Consider the following 23898-nt stretch of genomic DNA (forward strand, 5'->3'; position numbering starts at 1 on the left):
TCTTCTGGGTCCCATGTATTTTCATATAAATCTTAGATTCATCTTGTCGATTTCTACCCAAAAAGAAGCCTATTTTTTATATAGGGATTGAATTTAATCTATAGATGAATTTATGGAGAACTGACGCCTTATTGAGTTTTCCAATCCATGACCATGGCATTTCTCTCCTTTTATTTAGATCTAATGCAATTACTCTCAGTGAGGTTTTAATTTTCAGCGGACAGGTCTTGTACTTCATTTGTTAAATTTATCTGTAAATATTTTATTCTTTTGATGTTATTGTGAGTGGAATTTTTTTTAAATTTTATTTTCAAATTGTTTGTTGCCAGTATAAAAATGTAATTTTTTATTGTATACTGATATTATATCCTACTACATTGCAAATTGGTTCATTAGTTATAGTAGCTTTTGGTAGATTCAGTAGGATTTTTTATATACAGTAGCATGCCATTTCCAAATAATGGCAGTTTTTCTTTCCATTTCCAATCTATATACTTTTAATTTCTTTTACTTGACTTACTGCACTGGTGAGAACTTTCCAAACAATGTTAAATAGAAGTGGTGAAAGCAGACATCTTTTTCCTCAATCTTAGGGGGAAAACGTTTAGTTTTTCACCATTAAGCATGATGTTAACTGTAGGTTTTTCACAGATGCCCTGTAGGAAGTTCCCTTCTCTTACAGTTTGTTGAGATTTTTATTGTGAATGGTTGTTGGATTTTTGTCATATCTACTGAGATGATCATGTCCTTTGTCTTTTATTCTATTAATATGGTGTTTTACATTATTGATTTTCAGATATTAACCATTCTTACATTCCTGAGATAAATCCCTCATAGTCATGGCATATATCCATGTTATATGTTTCTACTAATTATTTTGTTGATGATTCTTGTGTCTATGAGAATAATGATCTGTAGTTTTCTTGTGATTTCTTTTTCTGACTTTGTATCAGGGTAATATTGGCCTTATAGAAGCAGTTGGGAAATGTTCCCTCTTCTATTTTTTAGAACAGTTTGTGAAGGATTGGTATTAATTCTTCTTTGAATGTTTGGTAGAATTTATCTATGAAGCCATCTGAGCCTGGGCTTTTCTTTGTGGGTAGATTTTTAATTACCAATTCAGTTTCTTTATTTTTTATGGGTGTAATCAGATTTTCTATTTTTCCTTGAGTTACTTTGGTATTTTGTATCTTTTTAGGCATTTGTTCAACCACGTTGTGTAATGTGGTTGCATAAAGTTGTTCATAATATTCTCTGTTAATCTTTTTAACTTCTGTAGGGTGGTTCTGATTTTAGTAATTTTTCTTTTTTTTTTTCTTAGTCCATCTAGATAAAGGTCCATTAATTTTGTTCATCTTTTTAAAGAACTAAATTTTTGTTTTATTGATGTTTTGCTATTGTTTTTCTGATGACGAATCAGTCAGTAAGCATATTACTGTTCCCTTGTATGTGAATGATTCTCTCACTGTTTCTGAGATATTCTCTTTGTCTTTGGTTTTCAGCAGTTTGACTATGATATATCTAGGTACGGATCTCTTTGTGTTTATCCTATTTGGGGATTTATTAAGCTTTTGAATCTGTAATTAGTGTTTTCCATTAAATTTAAAAAGGTTTTGGCCATTATTTCTTCAAATATTTTTTTCTGCCTCTTTCTCTCACTCCTCTCTTTCTGAGAATCTCATTACTATTGATTTTTTAAAAAATTTTATTTATTTTATTTTTGGCTGCATTGGGTCTTCATTGCTGTGTGCGGGCTTTCTCTAGTTGCGGCGAGCGGGGGCTACTCTTCATTGCGGTGCGCGGGCTTCTCATTGTGGTGGCTTCTCTTGTTGCGGAGCACGGGCTCTAGGCGTGCGGGCTTCAGTAGTTGTGACTCACGGGCTCTAGAGCACAGGCTTAGTAGTTGTGGCGCACAGGCTTAGCTGCTCCACGGCATGTAGGATCTTCCCGGACCAGGGCTCGAACCCGTGTCCCCTGCATTGGCAGGCGAATTCTTAACCATTGTGCCACCAGGGAAGTCCCTCATTACTATTGAGTTTTGTCCCACAGGTCTCTGAGGCTCTGCTCATCTTCAGTCTTTTATCTCTCTTTCATATTGGTCATTTTCTGTTAATCTATTTTCAGATTTACTGATTCTGTCTTCTGCCATCTCAAATCTGCTGTTGAATCCATCTATTGAATTTTTTCATTTCCATTGTATTTTTTGACTCTAAAATTTCCATTTGGTTCTTTTTTATACTTTTCATTCTTCTATTGAGATTCCCTATTTATTGAGTCATTGTTGTCATATTTTCCTTTAATTATTTAAATTATAATTTGCATAAATTATTTGATCATATTTATAATAGCTACTTTTGAAGTCTTTGTCAGCAAAATCCAACACCTGGATCCCCTCAGAATTCATTTTTATTGACCTTTTTTCTGAGTATCGGTCACACTTTCCTTTTTCTTAGCATGTCTCATAATTTTTTTATTGAAAACTAGACATTTTGGATAAATATTATCCAGCAATTCTGGATTCTGATTTTTCTCCCCTGAGGATTTTTTTTTTTTTAAATGGGTTGATTTTTGTTTTTGCAAACTGCCTGTATTCCAGAATCTATCTCCTCCCAAGTGTATGGCTGCTAATGTTTCTGTTCAGTTTTTAATTTTTTTAGCCTGGCTTTCTAGAAGTCACCACTGTCTGCATAGCTTAGTGGTCACCAATAATTTTGGCAGTGGTGGTACTCAAACACCTCCAGCCATAAGTCTTTCATCTCTTCTAGTGGATCAGCCTGTGGGTTGGAGAGTGCATTCAGAATTCAGTCATCCTCAAACCTGCCCAGCTTTAACTTTTCTCAAAGCTTTCTCAGGTCTTCCCTATGTATGCCCATATTTTCCCAGTTAGCCAGAGATGTGTGGAAAGTTAATCTAGCCCTTCTATGGTTCTTTCATTTTTAGTATCTTCCCATAAATTTCTGGCAATTCTACACCTCACCCCAACTAGAACCACATTTTCAGGCTTGAAAAACTGGTTTCTTTCCCATTTGTTTCATACTGAATTTTTAAGCATTCCACTGACATTGTTGTCACAGGTTTTCAGCATCTGAGCCATATCAAACACATCCCCTCAGGAGGGAGGCTGCTGGCTCATGGCCAGTCCACACTGGTAATACTACTACACTCACTGAGCCAAGGTACAGGGGTAGATGATGGATGGCAGCAGCCTCAGGCAAGAAGCCACTGACTCCCACTGTTCTTAAGTGGGGTTGTAGCAGCTTATCATAAATAAATACTTCTCCATTTGCTTATTGCTTTTGCTCGATTTCCAGATCCTTAAAATTGTTGTTTTTATTTTTGTTTTTGTTTTTTGGAGAGTTTTGCTTGGTCTTATACGTGTGTTTTACGAAGATTTGCCAATCTCTTTACCCCACCATAGTCAAAGTCTGACCCCTTGTGCTTTTTTGTGGGATTTTTTTTTTTTTTAAGTAACTTTTTTTCCTATACTGAAACCAGTCTAAATTCTCAATCCCTAATTGGGCAAATTTTGGTAACCTCTATTTTTCTAGGAAATTATCCATTTCATCCAAGTTTTCAAATTCATTTGCATAGATGCCTGCAAAATAGTCTCACGATTTTTTTAAAATTCTTCTGTTTTGATGGTTATTCCCTCTTGTCATTTCTTATTTTGCATATTGTTGTTGTTTCTCCTTTTTTCCTTCATTAAGTTAGTTAATGATTTGTCTATTTAAAATTTTTCAAGGAAGCAGGATTTGGGTTTATTAATTAGAGCTACTATTTTTTGTATTCTCTGCTTTATTAACTTCTGTTTCAATTTATTGTTTCCTTTCTTGTGCTTTATTTTGGTTTATTTTGTATAGTTCCTTTTCTATATTTTTAAATTTTGAACTTAATTTGTTAATTTTTAGTCTTTTATCTTTTATTCTATATGTTCATTTTGATCTCTGGCTTTTCTTCTCCTTACTGCTTTATGTCAGGGTACCTCAGCCATGTCATTATTGACATTTTGGATCAGATAATTCTGTAACATGGGGGTCTGTCCTGTGCCTTGAGGAATGTTTAGCAGCATTCCTGGCCTCTGCATACTCATAACAATCAGAATGTCTCCAGATGCTGAAAAATTCCCCTGGGGGCCAAAACCACTAGTTGAGAACCACTACTTTAAATATGTCTCATTGATTTTTATATGTTGTATTTTCTTTATCATTTTTTAAAATTTTATTAGTTTAGTTTGTGTTTCCCTCTTTACCCAAGAGGTGTTTAATAGAAGGCTTTTTAGTTTCTAGGTAGAAGATCTTTTTTTATTTATGTTTTTAAATTTTGTTCCAATTTCTAGTTTGATATTTTATGATCAGAATGTTATTTCTACTTTTTGAAACTTCCTGATGCTTTCTTTGTGACCTAATATATAGTCAGTTTTTGTGGCTATTCCATGTGTGTTTGAGAAGAAGGTATATTCCAGATTATCAGAGTGTAGAATTCAATGTATATTTCTCCTAAAGATTTACTTTACTGGTTACATTGTTTAGGTCTTCTACATAGTTAAATATTTTTGTTCACTTGCCTTGTCTTTTACTGAGTGATGTGTTTAAGTCTCTCATTATTAATTTGTTTCTATACATTTCCTTACATGTCCTACAGTTTCTGCTTTATAACAGTAATTGCTGTGTTATTGGGGGCTATTATATCTACATTGTGAATTTTTGCTCTTAGCATTAAAAACTGCCCCCTTTTGTCATATTTAATACTTTCTTAGCTTTAATTTTACTTTGTCTGACACCAGGATCACAAACTCCTTTCTTATTGTTTCCATTTGTCCTGTATACCTTTGCCTGTCTTTTTATTTTTAACCTTTCTGAATCACTTTATTTTAGGTATGTCTCTTGCATACACCTTGCTTTGTGAGCCAAATTGAAAATCTTTCTCATTTAATAAATGACTGAAGCCCATTCATATTTATTGATACAACTTATTGTGGTCCCTATTCTGCTGTATTGTTTTATGTTATAATTATTATGTACAGAATGTTAAATTTCCTGTTTCTTTATGTGTTATGTTGGATTATTTTTTAAATTTCTTTTAGTGTTTAGGAAAGTTTGTATTTTTGTTTAAGTAGTTACCTTTAGACTAATACTTTTTTTTTTTTTTTTGGCTGTGCCGTGCAGCTTGTAGGATCTTAGTTCCCCGACCAGGGATTAGACCCAGGCCATAGCAGTGAAAGTGCTAAGTCCTAACCACCGGACCCCAGGGAATTCCCTAGACTAATACTTTTTAAAAAATGCTCTTAGTCCTTGTTTTCTTATTTAACCTTTTATTCTCTGGTTTGTCTTTTTTTTTTAATGGTATTTTTTTATCCCACTTATTCAGTTATCAGTGAACTTATTCTGTTTTCCTTTTTCTCCATTCTTTTAACATATTTTTAGTTGCATTACTTCCTACATTATCAAAACTTATAACATCTATAAGTTGTTTTCCTTATGTATTATTCTTCCACTTATGTACCTACCTTTGTTTTAGTCTTTAATTGAATACATTAAATGTTCACTATAAATCCTTTTGCTGAAGTTTTCCCAATCAACTCTTGGTTGGGTGAAAGTTATCCTCATAGATTTTTTAAGAAGGGCTCATGAATATAATATTCCTGGAATTCTTGCATGTTTTAAACTCCTTATCTATAACCTTGATACTTGAACGACAGGTTGGCTGAGTTAAAATCCTTGGTTTTCACTTTATTCCTTTGAATTTCTTCAAAATGCTGCTGCATTTTCACTTTGCATTGTACGTTGCTCTTGATAAGTTTGATGTCACTCTAATTCTCTTACACTGAAGTTATTTAGTCTTTATGTCTGGAGGCTATGAGAATATTTTCTTTATCTTAATAGTTTTATTCAAACATATCTCTGAGTTGGTTGTTCTGGGTCAATTTAGCCAACTACCTGATAGGTCTTTCAATATGTACATTCAGATCTTATTTCCAGAAATTTTTCTTGGTTTATAGTTTCAAATATTGGTTCTGTTCCATTGTTTTGTTTTCTTTTTTAAGGAACTCTAGTTATACCTTTGTTGTGTTTTTTTTGCATGTCTTCCATTTCAACCACTTTCTCTGTAAACTCTCTTCCTTCTTTCCCCCTCATTTTTATTCTCTTAACTGCTATTCTGCCTTTCTTTAATTCCTCTTATTAAATTTTTATTTCTTTTTTTTTTTTTCAGTTACCAGAAACCTGTACTTTAAATTTTTATTTCTATTCTCCTGTTGGCATCTTGTTATTTAGTCTCTATTTCTGAGATTATTTTCCTTTCTCTTGTATTTCTTTCCTGAGTTCAATCAACTATCATTTTATTTTTTCATCAACATTTGGTCTTATTATTTGAGTTTCCAATTTATTTTTAAATTTAACTTTATTTTATGTATTTTGGCCACGCCGCACAGCATGTGGGATCTTAGTTCCCCAACCAGGGATCGAACCCACGCTCTGTGCGTTGGCAGCGCGGCATCTTAACCACTGGACCACCAGGGAAGTACCTGAGTTTCCAATTTAAAGTGGCTCTTCCTATCTCCAAATGATTGTTAGAGGATATTTAAATGAGATATTGTGTTAGTTTTCTTACGCTTCATGGTTAGGTTTTTTTGGAATGATTTTTTTTGGCCATGCTGTGCAGCTTGTGGGATCTCAGTTCCCTGACCAGGGATTGCACCAGGGCTACAGCAGTGAAAGCTCTGCAATCCTAACCACTGGACTGCCAAGGAAATCCCTCAACCTATTTTTTTACTCCCTTATCAATCACTATTCCAGGGAACTCCCTGGAATGGTTTTTGTCAGCAGAGATATTTAATTCTCATTTCTATTCTCTTCTAATAATAGCTTTGTATGGAGATTGCTTTCCTCTATTTTATTTCTTGGGCAGGTTTTGGCTTGCAGTAAATGACAGCCATCCTAGTTCAAGGGAAACTACTCTGTCACTGTACCGAAGTGCACTTTCTTTAATGGATAGTGCTTTTTTTTTTTCTTAGTGGTGAGAGGAAGATTTGCATTTCCTTCAGTTTGGAGATTCTCTTTTGTCTTGCAGGGTTGTGAATTTATCCTCTTGTTTCTTTTTCCCTTCACTTCTCTAGTCTCCAACAGAGACTGGATAAGCCTCTCCCTTATGCCTCACCCTTCCCACTTACTCTTCTCTTCCCCAGGAGTAGTGCACCCTGACTGATGCCTCCTGGATACCTTGTACTTTTTTTTCTTTTTTTTCTTTTTAATTAATTAATTAATTTATTTTTGGGTGTGTTGGGTCTTCGTTTCTGTGCGAGGGCTTTCTCTAGTTGTGGCAAGCGGGGGCCACTCTTCATCACGGTGCGTGGGCCTCTCACTGTCACGGCCTTTTGTTGTGGAGCACAGGCTCCAGACGCACAGGCTCAGTAGTTGTGGCTCACGGGCCCATTTGCTCCACGGCATGTGGGATCTTCCCAGACCAGGGCTCAAACCCGTGTCCCCTGCATTGGCAGGCAGATTCTCAACCACTGCGCCACCAGGGAAGCCCACCCTGTACTTTTAAGTCACGTCCCTATAGTGAATGCTCAGATCCACCAGGACACTCTCAGTACTTTTGCACTTGTAATGTATTTTTCTCTTCTGAGGAGTGATTCTAAGTCTATCTTAGGCCCTTCTTTTTCTCTTCTCTCTTCTTTTTTTTAAAAATTTATTTTATTTTTATTTTTGGCTGCGTTGGGTCTTCATTTCTGCGCACGGGCTCTCTCCGGTTGCGCTGAGCGGGGGCTACTCTTTGTTGCGGTGCGCGGGCTTCTCATTGTGGTGGCTTCTCTTTTTGCAGAGCATGGGCTCTAGGCACGCGGGCTTCAGTAATTGTGGCATGTGGGCTCAGTAGTTACAGCTTGCGGGCTCTCGAGCACAGGCGCAGTAGCTGTGGCACACGGGCTTAGTTGCTCTGTGGCATGTGGGATCTTCCCAGACCAGGGCTTGAACCCATGTCTCCTGCATTGGCAGGCGGATTCTTGACCACTGTGCCACCAGGGAAGTCCTCTTCTCTCTTCTTTATAGTTTTTCCAGATCCCATCCCACTCCTATCTTTGCTCTCTGCAAGGGCTTATAATGGCAGCTCAAGAGATATCTCATCCAGAATTGGGGGTTTACTTTTCTATTTAAGTTTGTAGATTCCTCTGTCTTCTTGTAATGTTGAAGGCATTGGGTTTATGTGGTTTTATTGTTCTGGTTGACTTCTGTAGCTTCGTGAAAGGTACATGAAGAGAGATTTCGATTTAAGCAGCTGTCGCTACCCTTGGCTGTCTCAAAGTTTTCACCGTACGTATCTTGACAGGCCATTTAGGTGTAATGTGCAGCAGGTTTGTGAACTTTGGGTAAAGGCAGAGGATAAGAAAGAAGGCGTTTGGTTTAGAATGTACTGATTTTGAGGTGGTTCTGTCCATTCATGTAGAGATGTTCATCAAACAGTGAGATATTTGGTCTGGACCTCTTTTAAGAGATCAGGAATTACCGCTCCTATAAACGCTGGTGGCGTCCTAGTAAACTGGAATTAAAGCCATAAGTTCCTTTGTGGAATTCCTGCCTTGTTCTAACTCCTGCCTGTGTATTTAGTTTCATCTTCCATGAACATATAAGGGCTTTAGAAAACAGATAATACTGAGATGTTACCAGATAAAGTACTGTTTTCTGGTGCTCTATTTTATTGTATTCAAGAGTATGGTTGATGTGACAGAGATCTAAATATTAGCCTGAGCAATCAGTCATTATTGAACCTGTTGAAAGAAAAGGAAAATCATAGATCAGTAGATCAGATCACCTACTTGAGGAAAGAAAATAACACGAAGACTAAAACTTCATAATTAAGTTTTTGGCATATTCAGATTTTCCCTCAGTAACCAAAGTACCTATCAAGTAGGTTAAATTCATAAATCTACAAAGTTTATACCAATAACTCTCTAAGGCAAATGCCTAGTTTCTTCTGTCCTCTTCCCAGTCACCTATTACTAGGCTACAGAAAGACAAATGTATGCATGCTTATATCTAAATACCTTTAAGATAATAATACCTACTTTAAACTACAGTGTAATTAATAGTTTTCAGAATATAATCTGTGATGGATTTTCCATGTGTTACTTGAGTGTGTATGCTTAAGTTTTCTTCCTTTTATAAGAGAAAATAGAATGTACAACAACAACAAAGAAATAGCATTTGTAAAATAGTGCAGTAAGTAGTCCTTTATCTTCCCAGTTGTCTGTTTTTATGGTTGCAAGCGAGAGTAGATGGTTTCTTTCTCCACTGAGATAATCTGTAGGTGGAAAACACTGAATAATAGTGAAGTAAAAAAAAAAAAAAAGTGTACTCATTTGAAACATGAGAATTTTTTAAAGTGGTCAGCTCTTTCACTTGACATTTCGTTACTCCTAATACCTGGATAAAGTGGTCTTCAAATTGTGCATTCCTTTGAATTCACTGAAAGGCAGTATAGTGATTCAAATTGTGATCTCTGGAACCCGACTGCCTGGGTTCTCATTCCATGCTAGGTTCACTGTGCCTGTTTTCTCATCTGTATAATTGAATAAAAATAACACCTACTTCATAAAATATTTGTGCAGATTATTTGTAATTTGTGTAGAACAATGTTATTTAATTGCTACCTATTATTATTAGTATTAGATTATATCAACAAGATTCTGAGGTGGGATTTTTTTGAGACTATTTAGAATTTGTGTATTTTTAATTGCTCGATGGATATATTTAATTATGTTGGCCTTATTTGTTATTTAGCATGTAAACCAGTTACCACAAAACTTATGAATGCACGGTGCAAGACAGAAAACTCAAACCTAGTATTTCCATAGAAGTCACTATGGATATATATGAAAACATCCATGATGAATTAGAGAAAGCTGCCCTCATTTTTGTGCTTTATTAGTATTTTCTTTAGGATCTAAGAATTAAAGGATCCGTTCCTTCATACATATAAAAGCTAAGGGCAATAAATGATGCTCCAAAAAGATTTTGTTTTTGTTTTTAATGGCTGCTTTGTTCAGCAGCCCTCTTTCTTCTCTCCACCAGGTGGCAGTAGAGCACTTGGTACCATGTCCTGTTCGCTACTCCTCCTAGTCTCTGCAGTATTGACCTGGGTTAGAAGGGAAAAGATAAACACCGTACACCAGAGTATGCAGTGTTCCTTCAGCTGGGTTTTACAGCATCATATTTTAATCATTTTCTTGAAGATAATGGCAACAATAGATTGGATAAGGTTCCTGTCCATAAATTCTTTTAGTTCAGCCGAAGTACACACAGACCCATTGTAAGAAACATATGTGGAATCTTTGCAGTAGCTGGAATGACTGCGTAGGACTGAACTAAATGAACGAAATAATGTCCAGATATATTTTTTTTCCCCACAAGGCTTCAGAAAATGGAGGCAACAGTCGTGCTTTTCCCTCCCTCTATGAATCTTTAGTAAAAGACAAAAGAGTCGCTTATGATCCAGCGTTTCCTCCTGGGGAGGCCGGGCCGGGGAGAGGGCGCGGGCGCCGAGCGGCGGGGGCAGCGGGCGGGCGCGGCGACCGGGGCCCGGGCGGGGATCCGGGCAGCGACCGAGGCGGCGGCAGCGCTCCGGGCCCGCCGCCCCCTCCCCTCGGGCGGGGGGAGCCGCTGCACGGGGCCGGGGGGTCGGCCCTGCTGCGCTGAGCGGCGGCGGCGGCGGAACCCCCGAGGCGGGCTGGGGCTGAGACTGGGGCCGGGGCGGGGGGCTCCGGGGGTCCACGCCCGGAGGCCGGCCAGCCGCAGCACGGCTCACGGGCCCGGCGCGCTGATGCTCAAGTGCGTGGTGGTCGGCGACGGGGCGGTGGGCAAGACGTGCCTACTCATGAGCTCTGCCAACGACGCCTTCCCGGAGGAGTGCGTGCCCGCCCTCTTCGACCACTGCGCAGTCGGCGACACCGTAGGGGGCAAGCAGTACCTCCTGGGACTCCATGACACAGCCGGACAGGAAGACTATGATGGGCTGAGGCCTTTATCTTACCCAGTGACTGATGTCTTCCTTATAGGCTTGCTCCTCTGTGGTAAATCCAGCCTCATTTCAAAATGTGAAAGAGGAGTGGGTACCAGAACTTAAGGAATACGCACCAAATGTACCTTTTTTATTATAGGAACTCAGACTGATCTCCGAGATGACCCCAAAACTTTAGCAAGACTGAATGATAGGAAGGAAAAACCTATATGTGTGGAACAAGGACAGAAACTAGCAAAAGAGATAGGTGCGTGCTGCTCTGTGGAATGTTCAGCTTTAACCCAGAAGGGATTGAAGACTGTTTTTGATGAGGCTATCATAGCCATTTTAACTCCAAAGAAACACACAGTAAAAAAAAAGAACAGGATCAAGATGTATAAACTGTTGTTCAATTACGTGAGGAACGTCTTCAGTGGCCAAGTGAACTGTCCGTTTCTCTCAGAAAGCATATGAAATGCTAAAGCTATACCCAGACCTCTTATAAATAATAAAGCAGTTTAAAACTTGAAAGGAAAAACAAACAAACAAACCCTGTCCTCAGAATTCTATAAAGTTGATTAAGAATGTTTCTTAAAGGTCCAAGAAGCAACAAACAGCATCTGAAGCCACAATCTATTATAAATACTTTATTTCACCTAGAAGGTACAATCTCTCAGGGGTTTCATAGTTTAAAAAGCTACAATCACATCGTGTTGTAACTACATAAAAAACAGTGCTGTTAAGTGGAACTGCCTGGCTTAGACCATATACATGTCTGCACAGTCTTTATGGAATCTGCACAAAGAAATATCTTCTCCCTTTGCTCCAATTAATTGTTCTTGTATGTAAGTTTCTTTCTATTCCAGTATATCCAGAGTGGTGAAGTAACAAGGCCAGCCACGTAGCCAAAGGTTGCTCCAAGCGTGCAGGAGATGGGCCATTCCTGAGGAGAGAATGTATGAGAGCAAAAAGAACAAATGTTTTATTATTACTTGAGCACAAGTGTAACCTAAATATTTCTTTTTTCTTTTTTTAATAATTGACATGTTACATGGAGCTTTTATTTATTTATTTATTTATTTATGGCTGTGTTGGGTCTTAGTTTCTGTGCGAGGGCTTTCTCTAGTTGCGGCAAGTGGGGGCCACTCTTCATCGCGGTGCGTGGGCCTCTCACTATCGCGGCCTCTCTTGTTGCGGAGCACAGGCTCCAGACGCTCAGGCTCAGTAATTGTGGCTCACGGGCCTGGTTGCTCCGCGGCATGTGGGATCTTCCCAGACCAGGGCTCGAACCCGTGTCCCCTGCATTGGCAGGCAGATTCTCAACCACTGCGCCACCAGGGAGGCCCCTAAATATTTCTATATTAAAGCTTAATGTGCTTTCTTAAAGAATGCCAAAAGTGTAATAAGGTCATATCTGCATTTATCATGAACACTAAAAATGTACACATTTTAGTTAATGTGCATTCAACTGTAACAAAGGTTTCTGGCGATTGTAGATTTAGTTTGATGCTCCCCAAACTGCATGAGATACATGCTGAAATTACAAACTAAAAGTTTGGGTCAGACTTTGCCATTAAAAAAAAAAAAAAAAAAAAAAAAGACAAAAGAGTCATTCGATTATGAAGAGAAGCACAAGTATAGATGTCCAGATATTTTTAAGTGTATTTAAAATTAAGTGGAAATAAACCTTTGGCGTCCTGGGCAAATTAGTTTTACATAGTGAACTGTGAGAGCGCTGTCCTTGGTAACGTGGTTAAACTGAGTCATTTTATTTTCCAGGTGCAACACTGTACTGCAAGTCAATCAATACAGTATTAAGTCACTTCGACTCAAATGGAAAAGTATGAAAAATTAGCTAAGATTGGAGAGGGGTCTTATGGGGTTGTATTCAAATGCAGAAACAAAACCTCTGGACAGGTTGTAGCTATTAAAAAATTTGTGGACTCCGAAGGTGATCCTGTGGTTAAGAAAATAGCTCTAAGAGAAATACGCGTGTTGAAGGTAGGTTAACTTCCTCTGTACATCTGTAATATCACGGTACTGGGTGAAATGGGTATGCCAAAATTACAAAGAATTTTAAAGTGATTTTTTTTTTCCCCATTGGACTTCAATTTCTTTGTATCAGCAATATATAAATTGATCATCACTTTGGACTTTGGCCGCTCTGATGTTTAAGTGATATTATGAGCACAGCTATAGACTGTTAAAATTGAAGTCCTGCTCTGGTTGGGAAATATTCGCTGTCCTAAGTCCCCTCATCCCGGTGTTTACCCTCCCCTTCAGCCCTGGCCCTCCCCACCACAACCCCAGCCCCGACGCCTGCCCAAGTCCTTCTCCCCATAAACCAGCAAGGAAAAGAGCATCCTGTGGCGCAGAGGGGCCCATAGGACCGTGCCAGGGCCCCTGTGGGCATCCTCATGGATTGGTCCCCGCCTGCGCGCCACTGGTTCCTAGACATATTGAATATCACCCCCAGCTACGTATACACATTTTACACAAAGGTTTTAAGTTGTTTTTACTCTGATAGGATTTGATATGCAAGATTCACAAGTTCTCAATGTAAATTTTTTCCTATCCTAAAAATCGTACAATTTTAGAGCACTAAGAAATCTTAGAGATGCTTCTCATTCAGCACGCTTATCTTATCGGGAAGGAAACTGAGGCAGAGGGCAGTGCTTCTCAAACATAAACCTGAATCAGAATCCCCTGGGGACCTTGTTGAAATGCAGATTCTGAGTCGAGGTCTGGGGTCGCCCTGAGATTCTGCGCTTCTGACAAACTCCTCGATGGCAGAGATGCTGCTCGTCTGTGGACCCCACTTTGCACAACAAAACTGTGATCTCCTCAAGAACACACAGCCACAGCCGACCTTTACTTTCTTTCTTTTTACGAATTTATTTTTTTATTTATTATTTAGTTTTGGCTGCATTGGGTCTTCGTTGCTGCACGCAGCTTTCTCTAGTTACGGAGAGCGGGGGCTACTCCTCGTTGCGGTGCGCGGGCTTCTCATTGCGGTGGCTTCTCTTGTTGCAGAGCTCAGGCTCTAGCTGCACTGGCTTCAGTAGTTGTGGCACACAGGCTCAGTAGTTGTGGCTCGAGGGCTCTAGAGCACAGGCTCAGTAGTCATGGCGCACAGGCTTAGTTGCTCCACTGCATGTGGGATCTTCCCAGACCAGGGCTGGAACCCGTGTCCCCTGCATTGGCAGGTGGATTCTTAACCACTGCACCACCAGGGAAGCCCCTGACCTTTACTTCTGATGTGCATCATCTGTTTTAGGAAACCCCCAGAAATCCAGTTTTTAAAGGGAGAAAATTATTACATTATCTGCTCTTTTCAAGTATTATTTGTAGCAGCTTTCCTCAACTAAAAAGTTTTAGTGTTTTGTTTAAAATATAATTTCATATGCACGGAGTTTTCACGAGCACATCCATCATGATTTTAAGAACAGTCCCCTGTTCCTTGTAGCCAGAAGAGAGCACTGGTCAGACAGCCAGCTCATCACAGAGCTAAGCTACAAGGTGTGTCTGAACCTGGCAATGGGCTATTTTCTAATAGAAGATGCTTTTTATCCACCCCCTCCCACCAAGTCTTCCAGTAAAGTTAATGCTCAGGTAGCACCTTCCGGGTTACAAGTGCCCAATTTGAGGGTGCACTTGAAGGTAAAAAATAGCCAGATTCCCACTCACTTTGGTCTCCGGTGATGGCTCTCAGAAGGTACATCTTTCCTGCCTTTGGTGTGTTTCACCCATGCGTGCCCTGAGGAGATCCCTTCCGTGATAAATCTACCTTACTTTCCTCACATACTCCTGTTATTTAAATTCGCTTTGACTTTCCCCTCCTTATTACCTGTTTTACCTTAGACAAGTCACTGTTTTTCTGGGCTAAGTTAATTTGATTTGCAAAGAAGATATAAATTGCCCATCTACCCAAAGACAGGAGACTTGACAAGGTTAAACCTTGCCTTCACATCCAGCTGTAGCATCTGTGAATCCCTGGCTCTCCTGGAAGAGATTATTTCACCCCCATTCTAAAGTTTTTGCCTCAGTACAAAGCAACTGGCTTACCTGTGTGACCTGTTTCCTCCACTGTTTGCCTTTCTGCTCTTTTAGGCAGTGGAACACATAGAAAACAAATTGATTTGGTGCTCTGGGCATATCGTTAATGTATAATGGATTCCTTTTCCATATAATCAGGCACATAATCACAGGGTGATTTTTTTTTTGTTCTGTTTTTTTGGTCAAGTTGTGCTTACAGATAAGGGAGAGGATACTGTATGAGGCCGCATACTTAAGACTCTCTACTGGGCCTGCAAAATATTTATTGAGCTTCTACTGTATACAAAATACTGCATTCTCTCTCTTTATATAGCTTTCTGAGTAAATGGTACCAAGGGTTTGGAAAGTAGATTTGTCTACTATACTGGGAAAACAAGAGGAAGATGAGTTATAAGTAGGAGTGATCAGATGTCCTGGTTTATCGCTTTTGTCCCAGTGTTCACTCTGGTTGGCACCCCTTTTTGTCTGGCTAGCATCTTCTTTAAAAAGCATACTGGTTCGTATGTGAAATTATACAGTCACCTTACCTATAGGCAGGGTGGCCACATGTGCCTATTTGCCTGGGACAGTCCTGGTTTACATTCGTTACCCTGGTTGGATGATAAATTATGTAGTTACTTTAGTGATAGATTATTTTACTTAATCAGGGTTTTTCCTTTGGTTTACGACATTAAACAGAGGCTGCCTTGTGAAATGCTTCAGTTTGGGAATTGAATTTAACAGATTAAACATCTAAGCATAAGAGAGAACAAGAGACTCAAAGAACAGAGCTGAAAATATGATAAATAAATTTAAAACACAAACTAACTGTAGGGACTCCTAGAATATAGAGTTTAATGAGATTTGAGGGTTGAAATCTAGTATTTCTGAGAGCCAACACTAAAATCCAGGCTGGGTTTAAAGCCAGCTGACATTTACATTAAATCTATGCCAATATGTAAGCTAAATGGGTATTGATGCTTTTTATAGTCTTTTACTCAATAATTCCATTACCATTCTATATTAAGGTCATTTTATGACTTGTGTATTTAGAATTTCCACTAAATGCATAAAGGATTTTTTATTTTAGTGCTTAGATTTTAAGTTGTACTTTATTTGCTGTCTCCAGAGAGATCCAAGCAGCTTAGTTATCCTTTATTATGGGGTATATTAGGGAAATTCTTAAATTTCTTCCAACTTTAAGATTCTATGATACTTACTAAGAGTAGTTTCTCTTGTGAGTAACTGTAGTAAAATTCTCTGCAAGAGGTGCAGAGAGAATGATGAGCAAGGCCTTTTGCTCTTAAAATTGTAAGGGGTCTGGGAGAAACAGTTACAGGAAACACATCACCAAACTTTGTATTTCAATTCCTTTGCAGCAATTAAAACACCCAAATCTTGTGAACCTCATTGAGGTGTTCAGGAGAAAAAGGAAAATGCATTTAGTTTTTGAATACTGTGATCATACACTTTTAAATGAGCTGGAAAGAAACCCAAACGGGTAAGTAATCTAGAAACTGAAATTCTGTGTGGCCGGTTCCCAGTTTCATTATGTGTGGGATTAACTATGGCAAATTTCAAATCTGAGCCCCTTTCTACCCAGATGTATCTGCTGGCTCTCCCTCTCCAGTCTCAATTTAGGATGTACTCAAAGGGCAAATGAATATTAACCTAGAGTAAATATAATATATAGTATTTAATAGACAAATCTACTGCAAATATAAATCACAATGTATTTCAAGGCTAAATTATATGTTAGATTATCTGAATTCAAGGAATGAAGCACAGTTCAATATTAGGAAATGTATTCATATAATTCACTAATAGGTTAAAGGAGAAAAAGTACATAAGTCTGATAAAATTTTAAAAGGCAGTTGATAAATTCAACATCCTTTCCTGATTACTAAAACAAAAAACAAAAAAACCTTAGCAAACTAGGATTAAAATACTTTCTTTACACACACACACACACACACACACACACACACACACACACACGCACATACACACACAAAACTTCTTCAAATAAATAGCTAATTTTATATTCAATGATAAAATACTGAAGAAACTGTCACTAAAGTGAGAAACAAGACATGAGAGCTCAAGCCAATGTAATGCACTAAGAAAAACAAATAGGATATATAATTTTGGGAAATGAGATAAAATCTCCATTATTTGCTTGATATTATTATTCAACAAAATCTAACAGAATTACCTAGCGTTATTAAAACTAGTGGTATTCAGTATAGTGACCACAGCACTCCAAATTCCACACACAAAATTAACAGCTTTTGTATCAATCAGCGCTTTAGAAAATCTAGTGGAGAAGGATCCCATTCAAATATCAATAACAAAAAAGTTTAGGAATAAAGGTAAAAAAGAATTGTTCAGATTCTACCTAAAGACAATTACAAAGCTGAGATACATAAGGGATTTTATTTAAATGAACATGTATTTCTGGATGGAAATGTTCATTATTATATAGATTCGGCCTCCCTGATTGATTTATTTATTGCACAAAAATCAAATCAGAATGCCAACTGTTTTTTCTTAACTTGAAAAACTTAGACTAAACCAAGAAAAAAATTTTTTTAATATTTATTTATTTATTTGGCTATGCCAGGTCTTACTTGCGGCACACGGGGTCTTCACTGACACATGTGGGATCTTCATTGCAGCGTGCATGCGGGATCTAGTTCCCTGATCAGGGTTCGAACCCGGGCCCCCTGCATTGGGAGCGTGGAGTCTTAGCCACTGGACCACCAGAGAAGTCCCATAAACCAAGAAATTTTTTAAAAAGAAGAAAGGGAACTCCAACTGCCAAATAATAAATCATATTCGTTTTAGAGATTCCCTTTGACAAAAAGTAGCATAAACAAAACTAAAAAAGAAATGACAAATTGGGTAAATTATTTGCCAGATGAAGAATTAATATAATTTCATATCTACATATGTAGATTTTGCAAATCATATTTCTAAAAAGATTAACACCCAGTTAGAATATATATTCATTCAAAACAAATTTTAGTGAACTCCTACTGTTGTTCCAGGCTGGGTGCTAAGGATACAGTAGTGAACAGAACACACGAAAAAAGTTGCCTAATGTGAAAAAGCAAATCATAAAAAAGAGGGGAAAAATAACCAATACACCTATGAAAATATGTTTATCCTCCCTACTAATGAAAGAAATTCAAATTTTAAAATAAGGTACCATTTAGAATAAGGTGAGAAAATTTCTCACCTATCAAATTGGCAAATATTTTTCAAAAGTCAATATACCCAGCATTGTTAAAGTCAAATCCAGCACTCTCGTTCACAGCTAGAGAGAGTATATAATCAGGAGTGCAATTTGGCAGTATGTGTGAAACTCTTTTAAACAGTTTTCATCCTTTGACTAAGAAATTCCATTTAGAGAAATTTACGGTAAGAAAATAATCAGATAGGTACAGAAGTTATACATAAGAATGGTCAACGCATCATTATGTACCAAAAAAAGGGGGGGGGGCTGATATAATCTTCCAATGGTAAAGATTTGGTTAAGTGCAGTTTGATATATCCATACAGTGGAACACTATGCATTCAGTGCATTAAAAAGCAAGCTGTAGAATAGTTAATGTCCTGGGGAAGTGTTCATGAAATGGTATGTGAAAACATGAGGCTGCAAAGTAGACTGTTCAGTGTAATTGAAAATTTGTTTTGCACTTTCCCAATGTCCTAGTGAATGCACGTATTTCATTTTTAAAATAAAAATTAATTTTTAAAACAGTTAAAATGATGAATTAATTCATAGTTCAGCTTTATTATGAGCTAAATAGGATTTTGTGTTTTGGCTTTAGAGGACAGATGTGTTCAGCCATCGTATAAATTAATTTATAAATTAACATACATTTTCATAAAATTAGAAATGTATGCTTAATGTCATGTATTGTCCAAGGCCCTGAAAATAAAACCTACAGTACATACAATCCATGTACCAGTTTAATTGAATTGAACATCTTTCTTTTCCTTCTGTGTACCCTAAGCTTTCCTGCCTATAGGACTTAGCTCATGCTCTTCCTTTAACCTAGAATGTTCTAACCTTTTCCACTTTCCCTATCTCTCTCGTAATCTCTAAAATGTGAAATCCTAGATATTCTTACCATCTCTGAGATCCCTCTATCTGGGTGGAATTGCTTCCCTCCTTTGAATACCCATGGAATTTTATTTTCATCCCTGTTATGGTACTTGGCACTTACTACCTTATATGTTTTTATGTGCATACTCTCTGTCTTCCCAGACTGTAAGTTTTTTGAGTGCAGAATTCATATCTAATTCATCTTAATAGCTTCCTTAGTGTGCAGCATTCTTTTATTCACTCACTTCAGAAATATTTTACTGAACACCTCTGCTGGTGCAGAGAATAGAAAGATATAATGGCACAATCCTGCCCTCAAGAAGCTTAAAATCTAATGAAGAGACAGATATTCAAAGTAGCCATTACAAATGACAATGTAGACTGGGTTACCATTGGTGTTCAGGATACACGAGAGGAGCAGCTCCAACATCTGTTGGTCCTGGGGAATCAGGAAGTTTCTGCAGAGAAGGAACCATTTGGGCTGAGACTTTGAAAAAGGGGAGAGTTGGCCAGGTGGACAATCTTGGTGGAATGCCCAGATGCGAGAAAGAACAAGACATGTTCAAGCAACTCTTTTGTTCTGTATGTATTTAGCAACCACAAGGACCTCTGAACTACCCTACTTTCCACTCTAGTGGAAAGTGTATTTGGTGTATTTAGTGTGTTTTACTAGTGTATTTAGCAGTTCCAGTGTATCCAAAGTGCTTTGGGTCAGCCCTGAGACTTGGATCTACATAGAGGAATGCAAATATGAACAATGCAGAATACGCCACTCTTTCTCTGAAATGCTGGGTACTTCCAGATAACAATGATTAATTAAAAACATTCGTCTGCTTTCACCCCCTTCTTAAAATCTACTTAAATAACAGCCAAGAGAGTATAAACCCAGTGAATAGCAAACAGAAGTAAACAACCAAACAGCATACATACCAAGCCTATTCGACCATTATTTATTAGGGTAAATTCACAGTTTGAAGAAATAACTGGTGTGTGGATATGAGATGATCAAGGTAGTGGAAGTGTGGGATGAGAGCTGTGGGATGGTGAGATGGTCATGAGACTTGAGGACTAAATTGTTTCATAAAGAAGAAGTAATTTAACACTGAAGTAAGATGGTGAAAGTGTACTGCTTCCCCTGCCAAATGAAAGCTTCTGGTGTCCTCTACTTGGATAGAGGGAAAAGCATTTGTTAGATCAATGGCTGCATACTGAGTACTGAGACTGTGTTGGATTTGCTCCAGTTAAGAAACTACGTGTACTTAAACAACTGCAACTGGTATCATCTGATTAAATTTAAAATAATCTATTCCCATTCTCTAAGATCCTTCTCTGTTCAAAATAGGTACAATAGGAGGGAATTCCCTGGCGGTCCAGTGGTTAGGACTTGGCGCTTTCACTGCCGAGGGCACGGGTTCAGTCCCTGGTTGGGAAACTAAGATCCCGCAAGCCACACAGCATGGCCAAAAAAAAAAAAAAAAACCAAATAGGTACAATAAGTAAGCTAATTGGTAATGTGATAGGAACTACCACCCTACCAACAGGAAGGATTTCCCTTTACTATCATTGCACTATACAAAATGGGCTAATCCTGTCTTCAAGAAGCTTAAAATCTAAGGAAGATATTTAAAGCAACAATTATAAATGACTGTCAGGGTATAAAAACTACCATATGGGTTTATAAAACTACAGCTATCCACTTCTGGCTGGCGACAGCACATCATGTACATCTGTGAGTCATGTTTCAATTTCTTTTTTTAAAAAAATTCAGCTTTACTGAGGTGTAATTGACATCTAAAAGGCTTAATTTCCTTCTCAATTAACTGATCATAGATAATTACCCATAAGACTATGGGTGTGGATTGGTGGAGGATGGCAGTGAACCATGAGCATTAAGAAATGCCTTAGTTAGAAGAACACCAGCATCGTGTCCCAGATATGAAGCAGGGAGAGTCTTCCTTTGAAATGGCTTCCTGATTTCTTGGGGATGATTGGCGTCCTGGATGGCAGAGGCCAAGAAGGAGTGCTTCACTTCCAGAAGTTACTGTAATAGGCAACAGAGCCAGAGTGGTGATCAGAATGGTTCGGTCTGACCATGGGTTCTCCCACACAAAGGAGATGGGCAGGTCACTAAGCTTCTATTTGTTCTACATAAACTAGTAACTAGAGGCTTGGCTTGAGTCACCGTAATAGCCAGTTTGCAGACCCAGGGCCTCATGAATAAAGGGGAGCCAGCAGCTCTCCTTGGGGAATAGCCCTGCAATAACATCATATGTGTGTACTTAATTCTTCCTCTTAGCCTACCCCAGAATGGTCTGTGGCCATTTACCAGGATAGCTGTGTACTGGGAAAAGAGAGCTACCCAATCTTTCAGGAATTTCTGGTCAGTGCTCTGCGGTAAAACCAATCACCAGTGACTTTGAAAGCCACTGTGGTTCACCAGTTTGTGGGGGGGTGGTGATGGGCAACTTAGTGAGAGTCAGGTGGCAAATGAAATTTTGACTTGAATCCATCTCCTGGCAGTCCTAGAAAGTCCAGGAATCCATCCTTGGGGTTATTTCCCCATTTCCTAACTGGATAGTGGAAATAGGTACACTAGCAAATGGAATAAGAGCCACTTGGCTCTGATCCAAGGAATGAAGGCTGCTGTGGTGGGAGGAGCCTAGTAGAAGGGTCTGGCATGCTGTCTCTTTATCAAAATAGAAAACTGAAAGCAATACTGCAGATCTGGGGACAAACGTAGATTAGTGCTGCCATTACATACTTCGGAGAGACATAGATGAGCATGATGCCTGTGACAAATCCTCTCAACACTCCTGTCTCCTCAAAACTTTGGATTTCTTCCCCCTCATTTTACCAATGAATTTCTGGCATCGCAACTTCATTTGGCACAGGCAACCGTTTAGTCCAGGTTCCAGTCAACCAGTGCAGCAATCACCCAATGCAGCAATCAAACCAGTGCAGCAATCAAACCAATGCAGCAATCAAACCAGTGCAGCAATCAAACCAGTGCAGCAATCAACCAGTGCAGCAGTCAACTAGACTCACTCCTAGCTGCTCCAGGGAGTTTACTGAAACCAGGCTCGCTAATAAGTGTGCCCATACTGTTATAATCCGCCCAAGTCTAAAATCTTGTTTCCTCCTCTCTGGTCCTACACTTATGAAATCCATTTCCACATACATTCTCCAGTATAAATTAGGAAAATTCTATAGTTCTTTTTGCCGTGTAAATCTTCTTTCCCTCTCTTTGACTTTGTAATAGTCCCCTTGGGACATGCTGGGATCTGACTTTAGTCAAGGTTTGGAGACCTTGATGGGTAGCTGGGAAAGGAGTCTTGAGGAGAATTGGCAGCCCCCCCATGCAACACAGCTGCCTCAAGTGAGATCATTGGGGGGGGTCCTCAACAAGGCAGAAGCAGCCTCATAACACAAGTTTGGGGGCTACTTCACATGAGAAGAGACCTTTGGCAGCAAGTTGGGATGCTCTTAGTTCTATGAATACTCCCAAAGTGCCACATTTCAATTCTCAAAGTATATCTCTCAGTTAATTAACTGAGAAATTAATTAACCTCACATAAATTCAACCTGTGTTGTCATTCAGCACCCTGCAGGACTATTCTCAGCATCCGATTTTTCAGTCATCTCAGGGTAATTCCAATGGTCAATGGAGTGAGTCTTAAAAATACAAGAAATAAGGGCAACCATTGAAACTTCTGGTTTCCTAACTGTGCCTTGAACCAAACTATCAAAGCCCTAAAGCTGTCCTTTTGTTTTTTCTTTAATTTTTCCAGTGAAGTGAGAAACAGCCAGCCTGCCCCGCTTTTCTTTTATTACTTTCCCATATGTTCCCATATTGTTCAACCACATTCAGTCCAGCAAAGCCCTGCCCTGAATAGGCACTTCATTCCAGATGACCACAGGTGATTATGTAAATAATTGGTTCATCACTGGGTGCCCATTTACCAGTGTTCCAGCCACTAATGGTAATTAGATCCCCCTGCCTTCAGACCCAACTAAGTCAGATAGCCTACGTTCCCAAGGCCTTGACTTTGTTTCCCATACCCACTTCTGTTATCATATTCTGAACTAATCAGGATTCAACAACAGAATTCACTCTAGCTAGTTTAAGCGAAAAGGGATTTATTACAGGGTGTTAGTTTATACAGTTTCTGAGAGTGCCAGCGAAGGAAGCTTAGTTGAGGGCCTATTAGGTACCAGTTACTGTTCTAGGCCCCGGAGCTCTGCAAGGTAAAGCCCTTGCAGAGTTAGAAGCCTTTGGAGAACAATAAAGCACACTGAGGGATTAGAGAATGCCCTATGAGGGGCATAGGTGGAACAATAAACACAAAGCTTTGGAGGTCTGTTCAGGGAATAGCGGACGCTAACTGGGCCGGAGTGGAGGTCAGTGGGAATGTGATAGGAGATAAGGGGCGGCGGGTGGGGGGGGATGGTGGGGGGGGGGTTAATAGAAGTGAAATCATTAAGAGGCTGGTAGGCCACAGTAAAGGTTGGATTTTATTCTAGGATAACAAAGGTTTACAGAGAAGGACTCAATTCATCTTGGGTACTGATAATGAAATCAAGTTTTCCATGTCAAGTTATATAACAAACTAAAACACAGATAATGAGCTCTGATGTCAGCGCCAGGATTCCCCTGAATGGCTAAGAGAGCAGCCTCTGAGTGGCCCAGTCTAAATTCCCTGACCCTGTCACCCTTATTAACCCCTATGGGCTTGAACCAGAATGTCTAGTTTTTGCTT

At 38.9% G+C, this 23898-nt stretch overlaps 1 protein-coding gene and 1 pseudogene across 7 annotated transcripts in view; both read left to right on the forward strand.

Annotated features, from left to right (window-relative positions):
• CDKL4 (cyclin dependent kinase like 4) overlaps positions 1 to 23898 on the forward strand; it is a 58241-nt gene that overhangs the window by 4971 nt on the left and 29372 nt on the right. For 5 of the 6 annotated variants that reach the window (XR_014254292.1, XM_082427844.1, XM_082427840.1 and 2 more), the window contains exons 2-3: positions 12772 to 12993; positions 16407 to 16528. Coding sequence is in view for 5 of the 6 variants with exons in the window: in XM_082427844.1 (XP_082283970.1) it covers positions 12826 to 12993; positions 16407 to 16528 (290 nt within the window). In the remaining variant the exon portion in view is untranslated. Of the gene's footprint in view, positions 1 to 12054; positions 12994 to 16406; positions 16529 to 23898 lie in introns of those variants that run through there. The other variant, XM_082427841.1, reaches the window with a different exon arrangement.
• On the forward strand, positions 10483 to 11883 carry LOC309643504 (rho-related GTP-binding protein RhoQ pseudogene; annotated as a pseudogene). The gene has a single exon. The product of its transcript is annotated as a rho-related GTP-binding protein RhoQ pseudogene (transcript).

This window comes from Balaenoptera physalus (assembly GCF_965194825.1).
Source record: "Balaenoptera physalus genome assembly, chromosome: 15".
NCBI classification, from domain to species: Eukaryota; Metazoa; Chordata; class Mammalia; order Artiodactyla; family Balaenopteridae; genus Balaenoptera; species Balaenoptera physalus.